At 40.8% G+C, this 20,893-nt stretch overlaps 1 protein-coding gene across 6 annotated transcripts in view; it reads right to left on the bottom strand.

Moving 5' to 3' along the window:
- The window catches only part of ATXN2 (ataxin 2), a 102,575-nt gene that overhangs the window by 56,733 nt on the left and 24,949 nt on the right, over positions 1-20,893 (bottom strand). For all 6 annotated transcript variants that reach the window (XM_060193085.1, XM_060193087.1, XM_060193082.1 and 3 more), the window contains exons 2-5: positions 15,103-15,139; positions 12,267-12,326; positions 11,311-11,382; positions 10,392-10,542 (exon numbers count right to left, since the gene is read on the bottom strand). In XM_060193085.1, coding sequence (XP_060049068.1) covers positions 10,392-10,542; positions 11,311-11,382; positions 12,267-12,326; positions 15,103-15,139 — 320 coding nt within the window. The remainder of the gene's footprint in view (positions 1-10,391; positions 10,543-11,310; positions 11,383-12,266; positions 12,327-15,102; positions 15,140-20,893) is intronic.

The following is a 20,893-nucleotide window of genomic DNA, read 5'->3' as shown; positions in this document are numbered from 1 at the left end:
GGGGGTGTTGGTGGGTGGTGATGAGCTCTCCTGAAGCTCTAATTTCTGCTTAAAATATCCCAAAGTGAGGGACCAGGTGGTAATGCAGCAGGTTAAGCGCACATGGTGAAGTGCAAGGACCAGTGTTAAGGATCCCAGTTACAGCCTCTCTGTCCTATCCAACAATGACAGCAATAACAATAACAACAAGGAACAAAAAGGGATAAAATAGCCTCCAGGAGTAGTACATTCATAGTGCAGGCACCAAGCCTTAATAACACTGGAAGCAAAAATTTAAAAAATTATTAAAAAAAAAATACCCCAAAGGGAAGGCAGGCAGTGGCACAGTGGGTTAAGCTTAGCAGGTGGTGCGAAGTGCAAGGACCAGCATAAGGATCCCAGTTCGAGCCCCCGGCTCCCCACCTGCAGGGGAGTCGCTTCACAAGCGGTGAAGCAGGTCTGCAGGTGTCTTTCTCTCCCCCTCTCTGTCTTCCCCTCCTCTCTCCATTTCTCTCTGTTTTATCTAACAACGGCAACAACAATAGTAACTACAACAACAATGAAAAACAACAAGAGGAACAAAAGAGAAAATTAACAAAAAAAATTTTTTTAATTGATTAAAAAAAATACCCCAAAGTGGGGCCTGGGAGGTGACGCAGCAGGTTAAGCACACATGGTACAAAGCCCAAGGACGGCCTAAGAATCCCAGTTTGAGCCCCTGGCCCCCCACCTGTAGGGGGGGGGTCGCTTCACAGGAGGTGAAGCAGGTCTACAAGTGTCTGTCTTTCTCTCCCCGTCTTCCCCTCCTCTCTCAATTTCTCTGTCCTATCCAACAGCAATGACAGCAATAACAGTAACAACAACAACAACAAGGGCAACAAAAGGGGAAAAAAATGACCTCCAGAAGCAGTGGATTCGTACAGGCACTGAGACCCAGCAATAACTCTAGAGGGGAAAAAAATCCCAAAGTGAGCTAGGAGATACCTTGTCTGGTAGAGTGCACATTTTGCAACGTGCAAGGATTAGAGAGACCAGTTGCCATAAAGGAACATCTGCCCCAAGTATGTGGTGTAGGATTGCTTTACATATGGTGTGCAGTGCTGTGGTGTCCTCCTTTTTCTACCTTAAAAAAAGTTCACCAAGACAACAACAGTAAAAACAAGGGCAACAAAAGGGAAAATAAGGGAGTTGGGCGGTAGCGCAGTGGGTTAAGCGCAGGTGGCGTAAAGCACAAGGACCGGCAGAAGGATCCTGGTTCGAGCTCCCGGCTCCCTGCCTGCAGCGGAGTCGCTTCACAGACACTGAAGCAGGTCTGCAGGTGTCTGTCTTTCTCTCCCCCTCCTCCATTTCTCTCCTATCCAACAACAGTGACATCAATAACCATAACATTAATAACTACAACAATAAAACAAAGGCAATGGGAACAAATAAATAAATAATAATAATAAATAGTTTCTTCAAGTTCCCATCTCCCCCCCAAAAAAGGGGAAAATAAATAAAATAAAAGTTCACCAAGATTAGAGGGACCATGCAGGCACAGAGCTCCAGTAATAACCTTGGTGGCATAAATAAAGCAAATACAGTATCAAGGGGGCCCAGCGGTGTCCAAGAACCCTGGGTTTGAGCCCCCTCCTCATCTGCAGGGGTGCTTCACAAGTGGTAAAGCTGGTCTGAGGGTGATTCTCTTTCTCTTTCCCTCTTTATCTACCTCTTCCCTTCTCAATTTCTCTCTGTCTTATCATGTACAATAGAAAAGGGAGGGGAAAAAAAAAAGGAAAAAAAATAGCCTCCAGGAGCAGTGGATTTGTAGTGCTAGTACTGAGGTACTGAGCCCCAGTAATAAACCTGGAGGCAAACAAACAAAAAACATCAAAAAGTTATAATTACATTACGAAATACACGAGGTAGCAGCACTTGCCTATTAAGAAATTAAAACCCAGTGAAGCACATTTTGCCGTGTTTGAGGACCCAAGTTTGAGTCTCTGGTCACCACATGGAGCACCATGCAAAGGACACCAACAGCTACGTGGCGTCCTTCCTTCTCTGTCATGTTCCCCTCTCTGCCTTTCACCTTCTATCTAGAAAATTTTCTCAGCCAAACATGGTTTTAAGTCTTGTGTAAAAATTAAAGTAAAAAGGGATGTCAAAAACCACGGTTTTCCAGTAGATGGCGATATTACCATAAAGTAGAACACTGGTGAACAAACTGATCAATTCTAACATCCTGCAGAATAGAACAGATTAGCACAGTGAGGGCCAAACACCTGCTCTCCTATATTTTATATGAAAATTCTAAGTAATCAAAAACAAACAACTTCCTTTTGTGGTGTGTGTGTGTGTGTGTGTGTGTGTGTGTGTGTGTGTGTCTCCAGGGTTAGTGTGTGTGTGTGTGTGTCTGTCTGTCTGTCTGTCTCCAGGGTTATTGCTGGGGCTCAATGCCTACGTGACAAATTCACTGCTCCTGGAGGCTATTTCTTCCCTTTTGTTGTCCTTGTTGTCAATCACTATTATTGTTGTCATTGCTGTCATTGTCGTTGGATAAGACAGAAAAATCGAGAGAAGAGGGGAAGACAGAGAGGAGGAGAGATAGACACCTGCAGACCTGCTCCACCACTTGTGAAGCTACTACTTCCCTACAGGTGGGGAGCCGGGGGCTTGAACTGGGATCCTTACACCAGTCCTTGTGCTTTGCACCATGTGTGCTTAACCTGCTCCGCTTCCGCCCAGCCCCCAACAAACAACTTCATATCTAACAGGAAAACTCCACTACTTCAAACTGAAGAATTGCAAAATCCTCACCTCGAATAAGTTTTCTAACCCATAAGTACAAGATGGGTTTATACCCTTGCCATCAATGAAATAATAAAATAACTAAGGCTTCATGCCTTAGTTTACCCCCAGTAGGTGGGAACTGGGGGCTCAAACCTGAGTCCTTGTGCACTGTTAACATGTTCACTCAACCAGGTGTGCCACCACCTGGCCCCACCTTTTACTATTTTAAACAGAACCAGAGCAAGGCTGATTTGATACTATTTGTCACAGATGAATACATATACTCAAATGAGACTGCACAAAAGCTAAGGAAGACTCTGAAAAAGTTTGTGAGTGAAGTATTTTTACATTTCATCATAAACTGACCTATTAGAACAATCTGACCTCAGGGTCTGTATCTGTCTGTTGCTCAGATACACACAGAGCAGACATTACAGAAAGTTACATGAATTTTTCTAGCTCTGGGATAATTAGAAGAAGCAATAATGTGGTTTTAAAAACATTTTTGTTTTGACTGTAACAAATTTTAGTAGTAGGGGAGTTAAGCAATAATTGTTACATTACAAAGCAAACTTCTATCTGTCTGTCTTAAAAATAAATGGGCTGGATGGTGGCACAACCAACTGCGCACATACCATTACCATATGCAAGGGATCTAGGTTTGAGTTCCTGTTCCCCACATGCAGGGGGGATGCTTCATGAGTCGTGAGGCTAGTCCATACGTTGTCTCTCTATCTCCCTAATTCCCCCTGCCCTCTCAATTTCTCTCTGTCCTATCAAATAAAATAGAGAGATGGGGGAAAAATGGCTACTGAGAGCAGCAGATTTTTACTGCTGGCACTGAGCCTAAGTGATAACCCTGATGGCAATAAATACACACTTTGATGGGGCATGGCTTCACTATGCGCGTGTAGGGGGGATTCCTTCTATTCTAATTTCTGAGGTTTACTGTTTGAGGCCTACTACACTTTGATGGCTCAAATACAAAAACTGTAGGAAGAAAGTTTAAAGAGGAAAACAAGCTCATTCTGGTCTAACTCTAGCTAAAATGGCATTCAACTGGACAATTTGTCTAGTAACAATGGTGATAGTTTCTGTCTGTGGAGCAGCTAAGGTGGAGGGCACTTCATAGTGCTATGGTCTGCTCAGCCCCCTCCAATGAGAAGAAAGGAGTCCTCCAGGAACAGTGGAGGCTTCATGCTTGCATGATCTCAACACTGCTAGAGAACTACTCCCACCTCCCTCAGATAGAAGAGTGAGCAACAGAGAGGCAGAGACAGAGAGAAGAAACACTACAACATCATTCCACCACTCCTTAAGCTTCTCCTTAGGATGGCACCCCTCTAATGGTGAGCCTTGAATTGGGGTCCTCCCACATAGCTATGTGTGCACTCTACCAGATTAAGTTGTCACCTACCCCTTCCCAAAGTAGTCACGTTATAATAACTTACTCCCAGAATGACAGCAAAAATATTCCAACATAGGTTGAGGAAAAATTAGCAAAATGAAATTAATTCTAATGCTTCAGCTGCACAAACACCTATTGTGTCTTAGGCAATATAACGTTACTGATTCAAACTGTTCTTCCTTAATACAGAAGACCTCAAGAGCACATGCAAAGACTGATATGGGTAGAAAAGCAATCAAATTCTATTTACAGCTAAATGAATTAGAAGTTAAGATGGAGATAATTTCTCCACATTCTCTTATTGCCCAAAATACTAATTTTAATTTATCTGCTATCCGTAAGATTCCATTAAGACTGTAACACAAGAGAAAATGAAACTATGTAGACAGTAGCTGGTTAAACTACACAAGAATATCGAGTAAATTATCTTACTAAAAATATTCTGGACTCAACTGAAGCCTCTTTACCTAAGACAGAGTTCAAGAACACTACTTGTTTTTACTTGAACTGTAACATTACTTTGTCACTTTCTGATTCCATTCCTATTACCAGGTAGTCATGAATCTTTCTTACTTCTATTAAACAGCAAGCCAACAGATAACAAACCATGTTTGTTTTTAAATACTTCTCTAGGCTTTATTTTGGTAGTGTGAAATTGGAAATGTAATTCTGTCCCTACCCCCATGTTTCTAATGAACATTTATTTATTTTGCCTCCAAGGTTATCACTGGGTGCTGGCACTATGAATCCACTACTCCTGGTGGCCAGTTTTTCCATTTTATTGGATAGAGCAGAGAGAAACTGAGGGGGGGGAGGGAGATAGGGAGACAGAAAGATAGACACCTGTAGACCTGCTTCACTGCTTGTGAAGCGACCCCCTGCAGGTGGGGACCAGGGGCTTGAACCCGGGTCCTTGTGCACTGCAACATGTGCATTCAGCCAGGTGTGTCACTACCTACCCTCTTGTGTTTTTATTATTTTTTAGCTTAATTTTATTTATTTATTTATTTTTATTGTTGTTACTGATGCCGTTGCTGTTGGATAGGACAGAGAGGAATGGAGAACGGAGGGGAAGACAGAGGGGGAAAGATAGAAACCTGCACATCTACTTCACCGATTGTGAAGTGACTCCCCTGCAGGTGGGGAGCCAGGGGCTCAAACTGGGATCTTTACGCCTGTCCTTGCACTTTGCGCCATGTGCGCTTAACCCGCTGCGCACCCGACTCCGTGTTTTTATTCTTTAGCTTAATCATATATGTTTATTTCCACATAATTTGAATCCTATTCCTATTATGAATACTAAACTATCTAGCTGTGACGAATACTGTTAAACATTTGAAATCAAGTTCCCGTGTATATTTTGAATTAGACCTCTTTAATAAAGTGCTAAAGTATTTTATTAAGTACTAAGATGTCTTGTCTAATATTTTATTTTGGTAGGTCTTTCTTTTGTTTTCAACAAATGAGGAGTTACTGCTTTTTTTAAATGATTTAAAAAAATTTTTTATTGTTGTTGCAGTTGTTGTTATTGATGTCGTCGTCGTTGGATAGGACAAAGACAAATGGGAGAGAGGAGGGGAAGACAGAGAGGGGGAGAGAAAGACAGACACCTGCAGACCTGCTTAACCGCCTGTGAAGCGACTTCCCTGCAGGTGGGGAGCCAGGGGCTCGAACTGGGACCTGCAGGCCGGTCCTTGTGCTTCACACCACGTGCACTTAACCCACTGCGCTACCGCCCGACTCCTCTAAAGATTTTTTAAATATTTATTTATTTATTCCCTTTTGTTGCCTTTGTTGTTTTACTGTTGTAGTTATTATTGTTGCTGTTGGATAGTGTTGGATAGGACAGAGAGAAATGGAGAGAGGAGGGGAAGACAGAGGGGAGAGAAAGATAGACACCTGCAGACCTGCTTCATCACTTGTGAAGGAACTCTCCCTGCAGGTGGGGAGCCTGGGCTCGAACTGGGATCCTTACACCAGTCCTCGTGCTTTGCGCCACCTGAGCTTTATCCGCCACCCGAGCTTTTTCCGCTGCGCTACCGCCTGACTCCCAAGTTACTGCTTTTGACTATGACACATGACAGAGAATTTCCGTATGCACTAAAGTGTGTAAGTGAATAAACCCACTGGAAGGAAAATTATATGAATAAACATGGAATACCTTCCTATTTTATACTGCAAACTACTCCTTTTAGCGTCTCATCACTTCTTCCTCTATCACTCGATTACTGTGTTTTTTAAAGTTGGTGCAGCTCTGAAGTCTCTATGTAGCATTCATTACAACAAACACAGCAATGGACACATCCCACAGGGCAAATATTTGTTGTGGTGCTCTGGCTTATATTGCTCTTTCCTTCTCTCTCTCACATATGTAATATACAAAAATAAATTTTAAAAAAGACTGGAAACATGATATAAAGATAAAAAATCCAAAAGCTGGGAGTCAGGCTGTAGCGCAGTAGGTTAAGCGCAGGTGGCGCAAAGCACAAGGACCGGCATAAGGATCCCGGTTCGAACCCCGGCTCCCCACCTGCAGGGGAGTCGCTTCACAGGCGGTGAAGCAGGTCTGCAGGTGTCTAGCTTTCTCTCCTCCTCTCTGTCTTCCCCTCCTCTCTCCATTTCTCTCTGTCCTATCCAACAATGACAACAACAATAATAACTACAACAATAAAACAACAAGGGCAACAAAAGGGAATAAATAAATAAAATAAATATTAAAAAAAAAATCCAAAAGTTGTACAATGGAAAAGTGCATGACTAGGTTAAACAGAAAGTGAGACATCATATCTACTAAAACTAACAGAACAGAGATGGCACAGAGGAACTTAAATTGACAGAAGGGCCAGAGGCAGACAGCTAATGATGGTGATCACTCCTAAAAGTCAAGATTTTCATACATGATCTTTCAGTTATTGTGGCAAAAGAGTTGATAAGCAAAAGCAAATCTTCAAATGACATGAGACTTGAATGGGCACAAATCAAATGAGATGAAACTACACAGCATTGCCGTGAGACGTATTTTCAGTCAGTCGCAACTTCCCAAATGCAGTAGTAAAAATGACATAAACTGGGGTCAGGTGGTAGCGCAGCGGGTTAAGCACAAATGGCATGAAGCACAAGGACCGGCATAAGGATCCAAGTTCGAGCCCCTGGCTTCCCACCTGAAGGGAGGGGAGGATGCTTCATAAGCGCTGAAGCAGGTCGGTAGGTGTTTTATCTTTCTCTCCCCCGTCTTCCCCTCCTCTCTCGATTTCTCTCTGTCCTATACAACAACAGCAGCAATAACAACAACGGCAACAAAATGGAAAAAAAATAGCCTCCAGGAGCAGTGGATTCGTAGTGCAGGCACCGAGCCCCAGCAATAACCCTGGAGGCAAAAGAAAAAAGAGAGAGAAAAAAAGAAAAATGAGTGGTCTGGGAGGTAGCGCAGTGGATAAAGCACTGGACTCTCAAGCATGAGGTCCTGAGTTCACTCACCAGCAGTACATGTACCAGAGTTTCTTTCTCTCTCCTCTCATCTTTATCTTTCTCATGAATAAATTCTTTAAAAAAAAAAGAAAAGAAAGAAAGATGACCTAAACTTGAACTGGTATTTTCTTTCATTCCAAGTCTATGTTATCTATTCAGCTTAACTACTGAGTATGAAAACAGCTATGTACAACACATTAACAAACTGGCCTGAGGACTTGGTCCTCAGACTGAATGTTTCTCGCCCTTCTTCACCAGGCTGAGAATATTACAAAACAAAATGAATCAGTAGAAAGTAGCATGACAGAGAAATAAAGTAGAAGCCAAAGATCTAATATACAGTTGAGTTGGGCTATAAAAATAAAATACGAATAAAGGGGTAACAAAGTGGAAAGAGAATGAAGGAGAAAATAAGAGAAAGAGACCTTGGAAAGAACAGAAAAGCAGGCAGGGGTAGACAGCATAATGGTTACGCAAAGAGACTCTCATGCCTGAGGCTCCAAAGTCCCAGGTTCAATCCCCCGCATCACAATAAGCCAGAGCTGTGCAGTGCTCTGGTGTTTCTCTCCGTGTCTTTCTTTCTCAAAAATAAAATATTAAAAAAAACCAGGAAAGCAAGAAAAGATATAGGTCAGTTCCAACATAAGCAAATACAGCTTAGTGCCTTAAAAATATATGGGAAAATGACAAAAATTTGTATGCTGGAACTCAAAAGACAAAACACACATTAACCTCCCAATGCAAAAGAAACCCAATACTTAAAAATATAAAGTGAAGTTCACTTTGCCCAGAAAATTTTACGTTATATATAACATATTAAAACAAACTTTGTTTCATAAAAATACCAATTTCTAGGCTTCTTATTCAATTGCATGTATTAGGAATGTGACAGCTGCTAGTATTTAATGAAATCACTAAAGCTGACACTAAGAAAGTCACAGGGGGCCAGGAGGTAGCACATGGGTAAATGCTCCCATTATAGAGCTCAAGGGCCCAGGTTCAAGCCCTTGGTCCCCACCTGCAGGGGGAAGGTTGCACAAGTGGTGAAGTGGGGCTGCAGATGTCTCTCTGTCTCTCTCCCATTGCTCTCAGCTCTTCTGTCTCTATTCAATAATAAAGATTTGTGAGGGCTGGGTGGTGGCATAGTGGGTTAAGTGTACATGGCGCGAAGCACAAGGACCTGTGTAAGGATCCCAGTTCAAGCCCCCAGCTCCCCACCTGTAGGGGGGTCACTTCACAGGCAGTGAAGCAGGTCTGCAGGTATCTATCTTTCTCTCCCATTCTGTCTTCCCCTTCTCTCTCCATTTCTCTCTGTCCTATCTAACAATGATGACATCAATAACAACAACAATAATAAAACAAAGGCAACAAAAGGGAATAAGTAAATTTTTTTTTAAAAAGTTTACTATAAAATTACATCAAAAAGAATTTTAGAACTGAGGGCAGGTTCAAGCCCATGGACCCATAAACAGAGAATAAGCTTCATGAGCAGTGCTGCAGGTATCTCTCCTCTATTTTTGTCTCTCACCCTCTCTGGAAAATAAAAAATAAATGGCCACTACAGGTGATGGAGTTGTGTAGGGACTCAGCCCCAGTGATAACCCAGATGGCCAAAGGAAACAAATTTTAGAACCAAGGTAAACAGACAAACAAAATCACCTAGAAATGTGGTCCGGAGTTAACACAGTGGATAAAGCATTGGAATCTCAAGCATGAGGTCTTGAGTTTGATCCCCAGCAGCACATATACCAGGATGATGTCTGATTCTCTTTCTCCTATCTTTCTCATTAACAAATAAATAAAATCTTTAAAGAAAAATACTAGAAGATTCTTTTAATGTGATATTACATACTCATCATTGCGAAGTATGATTTACAAATAGTAATGATTCCCAGTATTTCCCTCCTCAAAAGACACTTGAAATGGATTAAGTTTAACACAATTATGTCACCACTTCTATTTTTCAAAACATAGTTCCCTGTTCTGGAATATTTTCTGCAAATTTGCATATTCAGCTTCTTCACCTTATCTATCTTCATTACATAATAAGCCCAGTTTTCTGTCCTTTTCCCTTAGCCATGTGCTTTGATTTCTTTCCAGCATAAACACTAAAGCACAGAAGTATAATAAAACTATATGCATTATCTATAAGCACAAAATTAAAGAGCTGTAGGTTAGAACAATGTAGGCCAATAAGGACAAGAAATTTTCAGCTGGATACAATCAGCAGCATTCTTGAGCACAAAAGTATAAACTATTTTCTAGCAAAATACAAAATTCCCATCATGAATCCCACTAAGTACCTAAGCATCTCCCTCTGAAGCTTTTTTTTTTGTAAATTTATCTATTTAAAATTTTTATTCGTGACTTAATAATGTTTAAACACGATTATGAAGTAACATTTTCCAACAAAAATAATTAAAATTGATTGTTTTCTGTTCTGTTTTTGGTGCTGGGGTCACTTGCTTGAGTGATGCCACTGCCCTCAAGAATAACTATTGTTATTCTTTTATATTCTGATATCCACTTCCTTTCTGGGTCTGTGGTGCTCTCTATGGTGCAGGGCTCGAACCCACCATCCCCCTACCCTCCCCCGACACACACACATACAGCAAGGCACGTGCCCCACTGAGTGAGCCATCTCCAAGGCCTTAATCAGGCTACTCTAACACACACATTAAAAACTAAAGTCCGATGGATATAAAGAATAGCAGTTTTACTAAATCTAATCAACCATGCAGCAAATTTAGATAGTTAAACCCACCTCTTCTCGCATAACTGGAGTCCATATCTTTAAACTGGACCACAACAAAGTCAGAACACTTGAACAAAATGCTCTCCATTATTTCTTCACGTTTTGGCCCTAAGTTAGATTCAGTACTCTTCTCATGTGCAGCATCAAGTACCAAATCACACTAAAACGAAAAACAAAAGTAAACAAGCAAAGATTTATAAATTAAATTTCAGAGGCATTCCTCAGCACATTAAGGTACAATTCCTCACACTTTTAGCAAGAGATTTTTCTATTACTGAGTTGGGGTAGGGGAGGAAGTGTAAGAGCAAAGTTACTGGAGGGGTGGGGGGGAGAAATAGGAGAAAAGAAAAGAAAAGGCAAGTTTTTCAAAGTAAAAAAATCAATGAGCATAGAAATAAGACAAACATACCCATCAAATTAGCTATAAATTACTGGGCTTGCAAAATAGCTCCCTTGGATACTGAGCTGCTTTGGAAAGTGAGACCCAGATTTGAGCCCAGGCCCTGCAACACCAAAGAAAGCTTTGGTGCTATGTATGGGTTTGTTTCTCCTGTTTTCTCTGCCTCTCCATCTCAATCTATCTGAAAATGTTGCAGCAGAACAGTGAAACTCAGGAGGTAAGAAAGAAACTGTAAGTTGCTAAATTAAAAACTAATAAACATTATCAGAAAACCATACAGGGGCTGGGCAGTGGCAGCTTCTTACAGTGTGCAAGGACCTGGGTTCAAGCCCCACCCCCAGTCCCCACCGGCAGAGGGGAACTTTTACCAGTGGTGAAGCAGTGCTGCAGGTGTCTCTCTTTCCCTCTCCGTCTCCCCCTCCTCTCTCAATTTCTGTCTTATCCAAAATAAGGGGGGGGGGAACCCTACAAACACACAGTAGTTGATAGACCCATGGAGCTTTCCATTTTTAAAAGAGTAAAAATTACCTTAGGACTGTACGTTTTAAAAACTCCTTCATATACACCTCCATTTTTCACTTGTACTTCACATTTTGACCCCTAAAAACACATATTTATTAAAGAATCAGTGTACTAGTCAGCCAAAAGATTTAATTATTCCTATTTCACTTTGTTCAACATAGTAGGGGCTTACTAACAGACATTTAAAAGATTAATACATGGGGGCCAGGCGCTGGCACACCTCGTTGAGCACACGTTACAATGCGCAAGGACCTAGGTTCAAGCCCCCGACCCCTACCTGCATGGGGAAAGCTTTGCATGTGGTAAAGCACGGCTGCAGGTGTCTCTCTGTCTCTGTCTCTCTCTCTCTCTGTCTCCCCCTTACCTTTTAATTTCCGTCTGTCTCTATCCATTAAGTAAATAAAGAAAATAATAAAAATAAAAAAGATTAATACATTTAATTATCAAAAATTTTATAAAGTCTAGATCAAGAGCAGGTATGTATTGCATTTTCAATCTAAATACTTCAATGCATGAAAGCGTGTTTGCATAACCATTATGCTATCTACCCTAGCCCATAAAATTATTTTTGACTCGTGTTTTATTATGTGGTAAAATAATGCACTAAAAACAACCCAACTATTAATAGTATCTGGTATATAGCAGGACTAATAATAATGCTTTTAAATTAATTTACAATAGCTTGCATTCTGTTTTTTCTAAGCATACTAAGAAATGTTACCACCTGTTTTAACTTCCTGAAGTTACTGAGGTTCAGTGGTCCAAGAGGTGGCGCAGTGGATAAAGCATTGGACTCTCAAGCATGAGCTCCAGATCCCCAGCAGCACATGTACCAGGAGTGATGTCTAGTGTTGTCCCCCCCACACACACCTATCTTTCTCATGAATAAATAAGTGTGTTTTTTAAAAAAGGTACTGAGATCCATTCCCAAGCAATTTCACCCCAATTATCTGGTAACTTACAACAACTGATGTGAGTATATGAACCATCCTCACATTAGCATAGATTCCATCAAAAGAAATCTAGAATATTAAGAAAAACATTATTAGCAACCATTACTCTTGTATATATTAAACTTTGTTTTTTACAAAATATTTAATCAGGTTGATAGTACCTTATATAAATTAAAGGAAGAACTGATTTACTGTAGAAGTATGTTTTTAAAAGCAAAGCTAGTCACACCAGATAACATTCTGACTACATTACAATATGAAAAAAGCAAAAATGAACTCTTAACACAGGAGGAAAAAACAAAACCATAGGGACAAAATATAGATTGGTGGCTGGGGGAGTAGGAGAAAGAGGATTCATACTAAAAGTGGTTATGAGTTGGTCCAGGATTTGGCACAGTGTACTGGTCTCTCAAGCATGAAGTCCCAAGTTCAATCCCCATCAGTGCATGTTCTATCTGGTTCTCATTCTCTCTCTCTCTCTCCATTCTCACTAATAAAATCTTTAAAAGAAAATGTGGTGTGAGGAGATAATGGAGATGAAAGAATTATTCTGTTGTCTTGACTGTGGTAATAGCTACACAATTAATTACATACATCAAAATCCACTAATCTACATACTAAGTAGGGTTAAGCATATATTAATGAATAAATGGAGTGTGGTAAGAGGACACTAGAAGATTCACATCTTCTAAGCTAGTCTGAGTCACTGATAGTGCTCTAAGGTATAATCAACAACATAACTCCATATCACACATCAGCTAAAAAAAATGTATCCTGGGAGTCGAGCGGTAGCTCAGCGGGTTAAGCACACATGGCGCAAAGTGTAAAGATCCCAGTTCGAGCCCCCGGCTCCCCATCTGCAGAGGAGTCGCTTCACAGGCAGTGAAGCACGTCTGCAGGTGTCTGTCTTTCTTCCCCCCCCTTCTTCCCCTCTTCTCCTCTCTCCATTTCTCTCTGTCCCATCTAACAACGACATCAACAACAATAAAAAACAAGGGCAACAAAAGGGAAAATAAATATTTAAAAAATGTATCCTTGGGACCAGGTGGCGGTGTACCTGGCTGAGCACACATGTCACAATGTGTAAGGACCCTGGTTCGAACCACTGATAACCACTTGGGGGGGGCACTTTTGCAAATGTTGAAGCAGTGCTACAAGTGTCTCTTTTTTTGTATCTCCCCCTCCCATACTTGATTTCTCTGTCACTAACCAATGAATAAGTAAAATACATATTTTTTTAAAAGTTTATCTGGGGGCTGGGTGATGGTGTATCTAGTTAAGCACATACAACCACTCAAGGGCCCAGGTTTGAGTCCTAGGCCCCCCACCCCCCGTGGCAACACATCACCAGCAGTGAAGCAGGTCTGCAGGTCTCTCTCACTGTCTTCCCCCTCTCCTCTCAAATCTATTCGTTCTATGAAATAGAAAATTAAGAAAAAAATAAAAAGGAAAAATGGTCACTGGGAGTCATGCAGGCACCCAGCAATAACTCAGGTGACAATAAAATATAAACTGAAACTATCCTTACTCTAGTCTTATTTTCCTACTGAAAGAAATTTCAGTATATACGCTTGTATTTTTATGAAGTACAAACTCATAGTAGTTAAATAATCATTGTTATGTTGCTACTGGGGGGATGAAAGGTGTACTGGAGCTGGGCAGTGGCGCCCCTGGTTGAGTGCTCTCATTAGGGGCAAGGACCTCAGTTCAAGTTCTCCAGTCTCCACCTGCAGAGGGAGGCTTCATGAGTGGTGCAGTACTGCTGTACAACTCATTCTCTCCCCTCTCTACTTCCCCTTTCCCCTCTCAATTTCTCTCTGGCTTATGAAGAAAATAAGTGTCTCACTCCAATACTGAAGAAAACCTGCCTAATAAAAGCAAAGTCATAACAATTATAGATAGCTTCTCATTATTTTCTTCCATCGCAAAGAACTTCTACCTGCTGACTTTCCTGTTCAATTTATTTTCAGATAAATGTTCCTAAAAGTTAAGACTAGCCGATGACCCAGGAGGAGACACAGAGGGATAAGTGCTGGCCTCAAACTTAAGGTCCCAAGTTCTATCCTTGGTGTCACATGAGCCAGAGCAATGTTCTAAAATTTCTCTAATTAATAAATCTTTTTAATTTAAGACCAGAAGTCTCTCTTCAAATTACAAAATGAAAGAAAAATTTACAGAGGCCGGGTGGTGGTGCACCTGGTTGAGTGCACGTTACAATGTGGAAGGACTTGGCTTTGAGCCAAGTCCCCACCTGCTGGGAGAAAGCTTTGTGAGTGGTAAAGCAGTGCTACAGGTGTCTCTCTGTCTCTCTCCCTCTCTTATCATACCCTCCCCCTCTCAGTTTCTGGCTGTCTCTAGCCAATAAATAAATAAAGATAATTTTAAAAAAAGGAAAAATTTTCAATACATTCACTCAAAACCAAAAGTTCAAAGAAGTCTATAAACACCAGTAGCTACTACTCGGTAGTTAACACCAGAAAGAACTCATTCAGATTTGTCTTTATAGTAAGTTATTTGTTACACTGCATTAAAAATAAAATTTACAGATACTTTTACATTGTCATTATCGCAAACACTGAGCTAATACTTTCATACTCAACAATATTAACCTATATAGATGACCTCAGGTAGACAATGCACCATGGAGGGATTTAGTGGCTGGGGCTTAGCTCAGAGTAACAGGACATGATTCACATTTATGAGGCTTGAGGCTACATCGCTAGCCCTCTACTCCTGCCCAAGAAAAAAGAGAAATTTAAAATTTCTTTTTTTGTCTTCTTGGCTTTCAGTCTATAGTTTAGAAACAATGTTTTAGTTTCCAAAAAACAGCATTAAAGTTACTCACCGTAGACTGAGTCAGTCCTTTGTTATTGTTTCGACCTCTGAAAGATTAAATACAGTTTATTAAATTCAACAGGTTAAACACACTAGAAATATTTTCATATTTAAACTATTTATTTCCATTCTGATAAACCACAGGTTATGGGTGGAAGGTAGTTAGCATAATGTTTATGGAAACAGACTCTGATGCCTGAGGCTCCAAAGTCCCAGGTTCAAGTCCCCGCACCACCATAAGCCTGAGCTGAATAGTGCTCTGGTTTAAAAAAAAAAAAAAAAAAATCACAGGTTATCAGTGGGGACGGTGAATCTCCAAATTAAAATAAAACAAATTTCTAAATGGAACTACTATAAAAAGAATCAAAAACAATAAAATAATCATAAATAAACAAATGAATGGGATCTGGGAGATGGTGTGATAAAGTCTGAAGGAAGAGATCCCAATTCAATCCCCCTAAGCATCCCATGTGCTGGAGTGGGACTCTGGTTCTCTCCCTAATAAACCAATCTTTAATTAAATAAGAAGGTGTAGTGGTCCGGGAGATGGCGCAGTGGCTCAGGCACTAGACTCTCAAGCATGAGGTCCAGAGTTCAATCCCTGGCAGCACATGTACCAGAGTGATGTCTGGTTCTTTCTTTCTCTCCTCCTATCTTTCTTATTAATAAATAAAGTCTTAAAAAAAAAAAAAAAGAAGGTGCAAAATCTGACAACCACGACACCGATGAAAGAAATTTAAAAAAAAAAAAAGAAAAGTATCCCATGTTCATGGGTTGGAAGAGATAATATTAAACTGTCATTACCAGGGCAGGGGAGATAGCATAATGATCATGCAAAAACACTTTCATGCCTGAGTGTCAAGGTTCCAGGTTTAATCCCCTACACTATCATAAACCAGAGCTGAGTAGTGCTATTAAAATAAAAAAAAAATTTTAAGTCATCTATACATTCACAGCAATCTGTCAAGATTCTAATCGTGACTAGAGGGAGGAGTGACTCAGCAGACAAAGCACAGGACTAGCATTTTCAATCTCCAGTACCACATATACCAGAGCAGACTAGTGCTCTACTACCAGTCCTTATTAGAAAATAAATAAGGGGTCAGGCGGTAGCACAGCGGGTTGAACACACATGGCGCAAAGCACAAGGACCGGCTTAAGGATCCCGGTTCCTGCCCCGGCTCCCCACCAGCAGAGCAGGGGAGTGAAGCAGGTCTGCAGGTCTTTCTCTCCCCGTCTCCCCTCCTCTCTCAATTTCTCTCCGTCCTACTGAACAACAACAACATCAATGGCAACAATAATGACAAAAACAAGGGCAACAAAAATGGTCTCCAGGAGCAGTGGATTCGTGATGCAGGCACCGAGCCCCAGCAATAACCCTGGAGGCAAAATAAATAAGCAAATGCTCCTAAATTTTTTAATGGAAGGACTTTAATGTCTGAGGCTCTGAGGTTCCACATTCAATTCCCCACACCATAAGCCAGAGTTGAATAGTATTCTAGTAACAAAAATAAAAAAATTATTTTTCTATGGAATTACAAAAGACCTCAAGTAGTCAAAGAGATATATCCACAGAGGAACAAAGTACAATTTCAAGTTATACTATAAAACTAAATGATATCTGATATGCAAAGAAAAAAAAACTAAATGATAAAGTCTGAATAAAAAAAACAGTATAGCATGAGCAGGAAAGACGACTAGTGGAACATAATTGAGAGTAAAGAAATAAACCAAAGTATACACTAGCAATTAATATTGAATAAGCAAGCCAAAAATACTCAAGAGGAGAAAATGTAATCTCTTCACTAAATGGTGCTGGGATAAATGGATGTAAATTAATAAAACTGGACTCATAGCTCAAATTATTCACAAACATTAACCCAAAATGGATTTAGGACTTAAAAAATGTGAAACATATAGGAACAAAAAGCTCTTTGAGGTGAGTCTCGATAATTTGGTTTTGAGGAGCCAGGAGGGGCTTATGTATATGTGATTTTACCACTCCCTAGGCCAACATTTCCTCACTCACACAGAGACATAAACAGGAAATGAGAGAGGGAGAAATACCACAGTACCAGAGCCTCTTATAGTGCCCTGAAACTCCCATGCTGTGCTTGGACTTAAATATGGGCAGTAGTAAATGACAAGGCATTCAATCTACCCAGTAAGCTCTCTCTCCAGCTTATAATGGTTTTGTGAGCCTCTGTAACACAATGAAAAGTGGGACTACATCAAACTAAAAAGCTCCTGCAGCAAGAAGAGAAATGACCAATAATGTGAAAATAAACTCACAATAGGGAAAGAAAATGAGAACCACTCATCTGATAGAAAGCAGTCCATACCTAAAGTAAATAAAGAACTCTCACAATTCAATAGCAAAAAGCCTAAATAACCCTATTCTTGTGCAAAGGACCTAAATAAACTACACAAAGGTCCACAGATACATGAAAAGTTGTTCAAGTCACTAGTCATTAGGGAAAAGCAGTAAGATAGCATCTCATGCTTGTCAGACTGGCCATCATCAAAAAGACAAGAGCCCCTAGCACCACATAAGAGCACCATGTATGGCATCAAGAGAAGTTCCATGAATGGTGTGGCAGTGCTATGGTGTCTGTCTTGCACGTCTGTCTGAAACTGGGCGGGGGTCTACTAGGAGCAGTGATTTGAATCGTACTTGTACAAGGCTCAGGCAGGGAAATGAACAAAAACAGTAATACAAATGATCTGCAATCCCTGTTCACTGCAGCATGATCTATAAAAGTGAAAGCACAAAATCAACCTAAACTGGTGCAATTGGTTGTGACTGGTAATGCTTTTATTAAAATGAGATTACACTCCTGTTATTCCAGAGTAACTGTTTAGAAGAAATATAGCACTAGCTTTACTAATAATGTTTTTATCATTTCAGAAAGGGCCAAATCTTTTGTGATGGATCAAACTCTGGAGTATATTAGCCTATAATTAAATTCACCTGAAACTAGAGTCTAAGTTACTGGAAATCCTTGAGAGCCAAATTTTGTGTTCTGTATTATTTCAGAGGGCAGGTGCTGGTAGGGAAAGGCACTTGTTACATAGATCCTGACTGAAGCACGTAGTATTTAGAAGTGAAAGTACTTGAAAGATTTAACTTGCTTTCAAATGTGTGTTTTGGTTTTTGTTTTTTTTTTTTTAACAATTGTGAACACAATATCTAATATTAGAGGTGAAAGAAAAATATGAGAGATGACTTGAGCAGTTCATCATATATGTCAATTAAACCATGAATGCAATGTTTCTGCTTTGTTTTTTGCTGAGTAGCTTTCCTACTAGTTATTCAGAAATACTGGACATTTGAACTGTGGAAGCTTAAGGTATACAGAGAACAATAGCACAGTGGTTGTGAAAAAGATTTTCATGTCTTGAACTAAATGATCTGAGTGAGACTCACTGCATTTTTTCCCTCCCTTAGATTTTGAAAGAGGAGAGAGAACTAGAGCATCACCTTGGCATATGTGATGCAAAGGATAAAACTTAGGATCCTACTGATTCCAGAGTCCAACACTTTATCCACTATACCACCTGCTGGTCAAGACTCCTTCTATTCCTTTTGTTCTGATTCTGAAATTCTTACCTTTTTTTTTTTTGCCTCCAGGGTTACTGCCGGGGCTCAGTGCCTGCACCATAAATCCACTGCTCCTGGAGACCCTTTTTTCCCCTTTTGTTGCCCTTGTTTTATCATTGTTGTGGTTATTATTGTTGTTGTTATCGCTGGATAGGACATAGAGAAATTGAGAGAGGAGGGGAGACAGAGAGGGGAGAGAAAGATAGACACCTGCAGACCTGCTTCACCGCTCCCCTGCAGGTGGGGAGCAGGGAGCTGGAACCGGGATCCTTAACCCGCTGTGCTATGGCCTGACTCCTGTGATTCTGAAATTCTTTATCTCCCACTGCACAGAGAGAGAAACTCCTAAATTCAAAGCAGTAAACCATTAGTTATAGAACTTACTACAAACCAGACCCTATGGGAAACTTTGCCAAATCTAGCACTCTTACTTTAAAGGTATGGAAAATGAATTCAATAGTTAAAATACCTTGACCAAAATCATCCAGTCTGTGAATATCAGACCAGCATTTGAACCAGACCTTCTCATTCCTAGTTTTCATTCCTAGGCTACTACCAATCTGAAATTACATCACACGAGAGAAAAAAAAACTAACTTCGCAATTCTACATAACTGAATTTCTGCACTTTCAAACACCGTCTCATTTATTGGGTTTTTCTACTTAAGTGCAGCCTTAGCTAAAAGATTAGCCTATTCTGGTGGCTGCTGAGATGCCACAGTTAAAATACTTGAACAAGGGAGTCGGGTGGTAGCACAGTGGGTTAAGCGCACATGGCGCAAAGCGCAAGAACCGGTGTGAGGATCCGGGTTCGAGGCCGCAGCTCCCCACCTGCAGGGGAGTCGCTTCACAGGTGGTGAAGCAGGTCTGCAGGTGTCTATCTTTCTCTCCCCCTCTCTGTCTCCCCTCCTTGATTTTTCTCTGTCCTATCCAGCGATAATAACAACAATAATAATAACCACAACAGTGATAAAACTACAAGGGCAACAAAAGGGGAAAAATGGTCTCTAGGAGCAGTGGATTTGTGGTGCAGGCACCAAGACCCGGCAATGACCCTAGAGGCAACAATGATGACATCAATAACAATAATAACTACAACAAAAATAAAAAAACAAGAGTAACAAAAAGGGAAATAAATATAAAAATTTAAAAAAATTAAATACTTGAACAAATGTCACCAATTAAGTGCCTTAAACTTATATCTTTAGGAGTCAGGTGGTAGCTTAGCAGGTTAAGTCACGTAGCGCAAAGCTCAAGCACCGTTAAGGATCCCGGTTCGAGCCCCCCGGCTCTCCACCTGCAGGGGAGTCGCTTCACAGGCGGTGAAGCAGGTCTGTAGGTGTCTGTCTTTCTCTCCCCGTCTTCCAAACCTTCTCTCCCCATTTCTGTCTTATCCAACAACGATGACATCAGTAACAACAACAATAGTAACTACAACAAGAAAACACAACAAGGGCAACAGAGGAAAATAAATATTTAAATAAATATTTAAAAAATAAAATAAATTTATGCGGGTCGGGCGGTAGCTCAGCGGGTTAGGCGCATGTGGCGCGAAGCACAAGGACCTGCATAAGGATCCCAGTTCAAGCCCCTGGCTCCCCACCTATAGGGGGGGTTGCTTCACAGGTGGTGAAGCAGGTCTGCAGGTGTCTTTCTCTCCCTCTCTGTTCTATCCAACAACAATGACATCAATAACAACAAAAATAATAACCACAACAATAAAACAACAAGAGCAGCAATGGGGGGGATAGACTCCAAGAGCAGTGGATTCATGGTGCAGGCATCGAGGCCCAGAAATGACTCCGGAGGCAAGAGGGAAAAAAACTTATGTGTCTTCCCCACAGAGCAGCAGTCAGGCACGCACCCTCTGGCAGGCTTGGGTTCAATTCCAGCACTGCCTAAAAACAAAGAGTCAAAAAAAAAACAGAACAGCATAAATGACAGAAAGCTCTGGTCTCTCATACGAAATAGAATCTGAGAGTCGGGCGGCAGCACAGCAGGTTAAGAGCAAGTGGCCAAAGCTCAAGGACCCACGCAATGATCCCAGTGACTGGAAACTCAAAGTGAAAAAAACATTACAGCTGTATGTATCCTCTGGCTGACAAAGGCTCAGATTCAAGACTTCATTTATTTCTTTCTTTATTTAAGTCCACAAAATGCTTTGCTTTTCTTTCTTTTTTGCCTCCAGGGTCTGGCTGGGG

This window comes from Erinaceus europaeus, chromosome 6 (genome assembly GCF_950295315.1).
Source record: "Erinaceus europaeus chromosome 6, mEriEur2.1, whole genome shotgun sequence".
In the NCBI taxonomy this organism is placed as follows: domain Eukaryota; kingdom Metazoa; phylum Chordata; class Mammalia; order Eulipotyphla; family Erinaceidae; genus Erinaceus; species Erinaceus europaeus.
The sequence above is the reverse complement of the archived record's forward strand: the minus strand, read 5'-3'. Positions and strand labels throughout refer to the sequence as shown.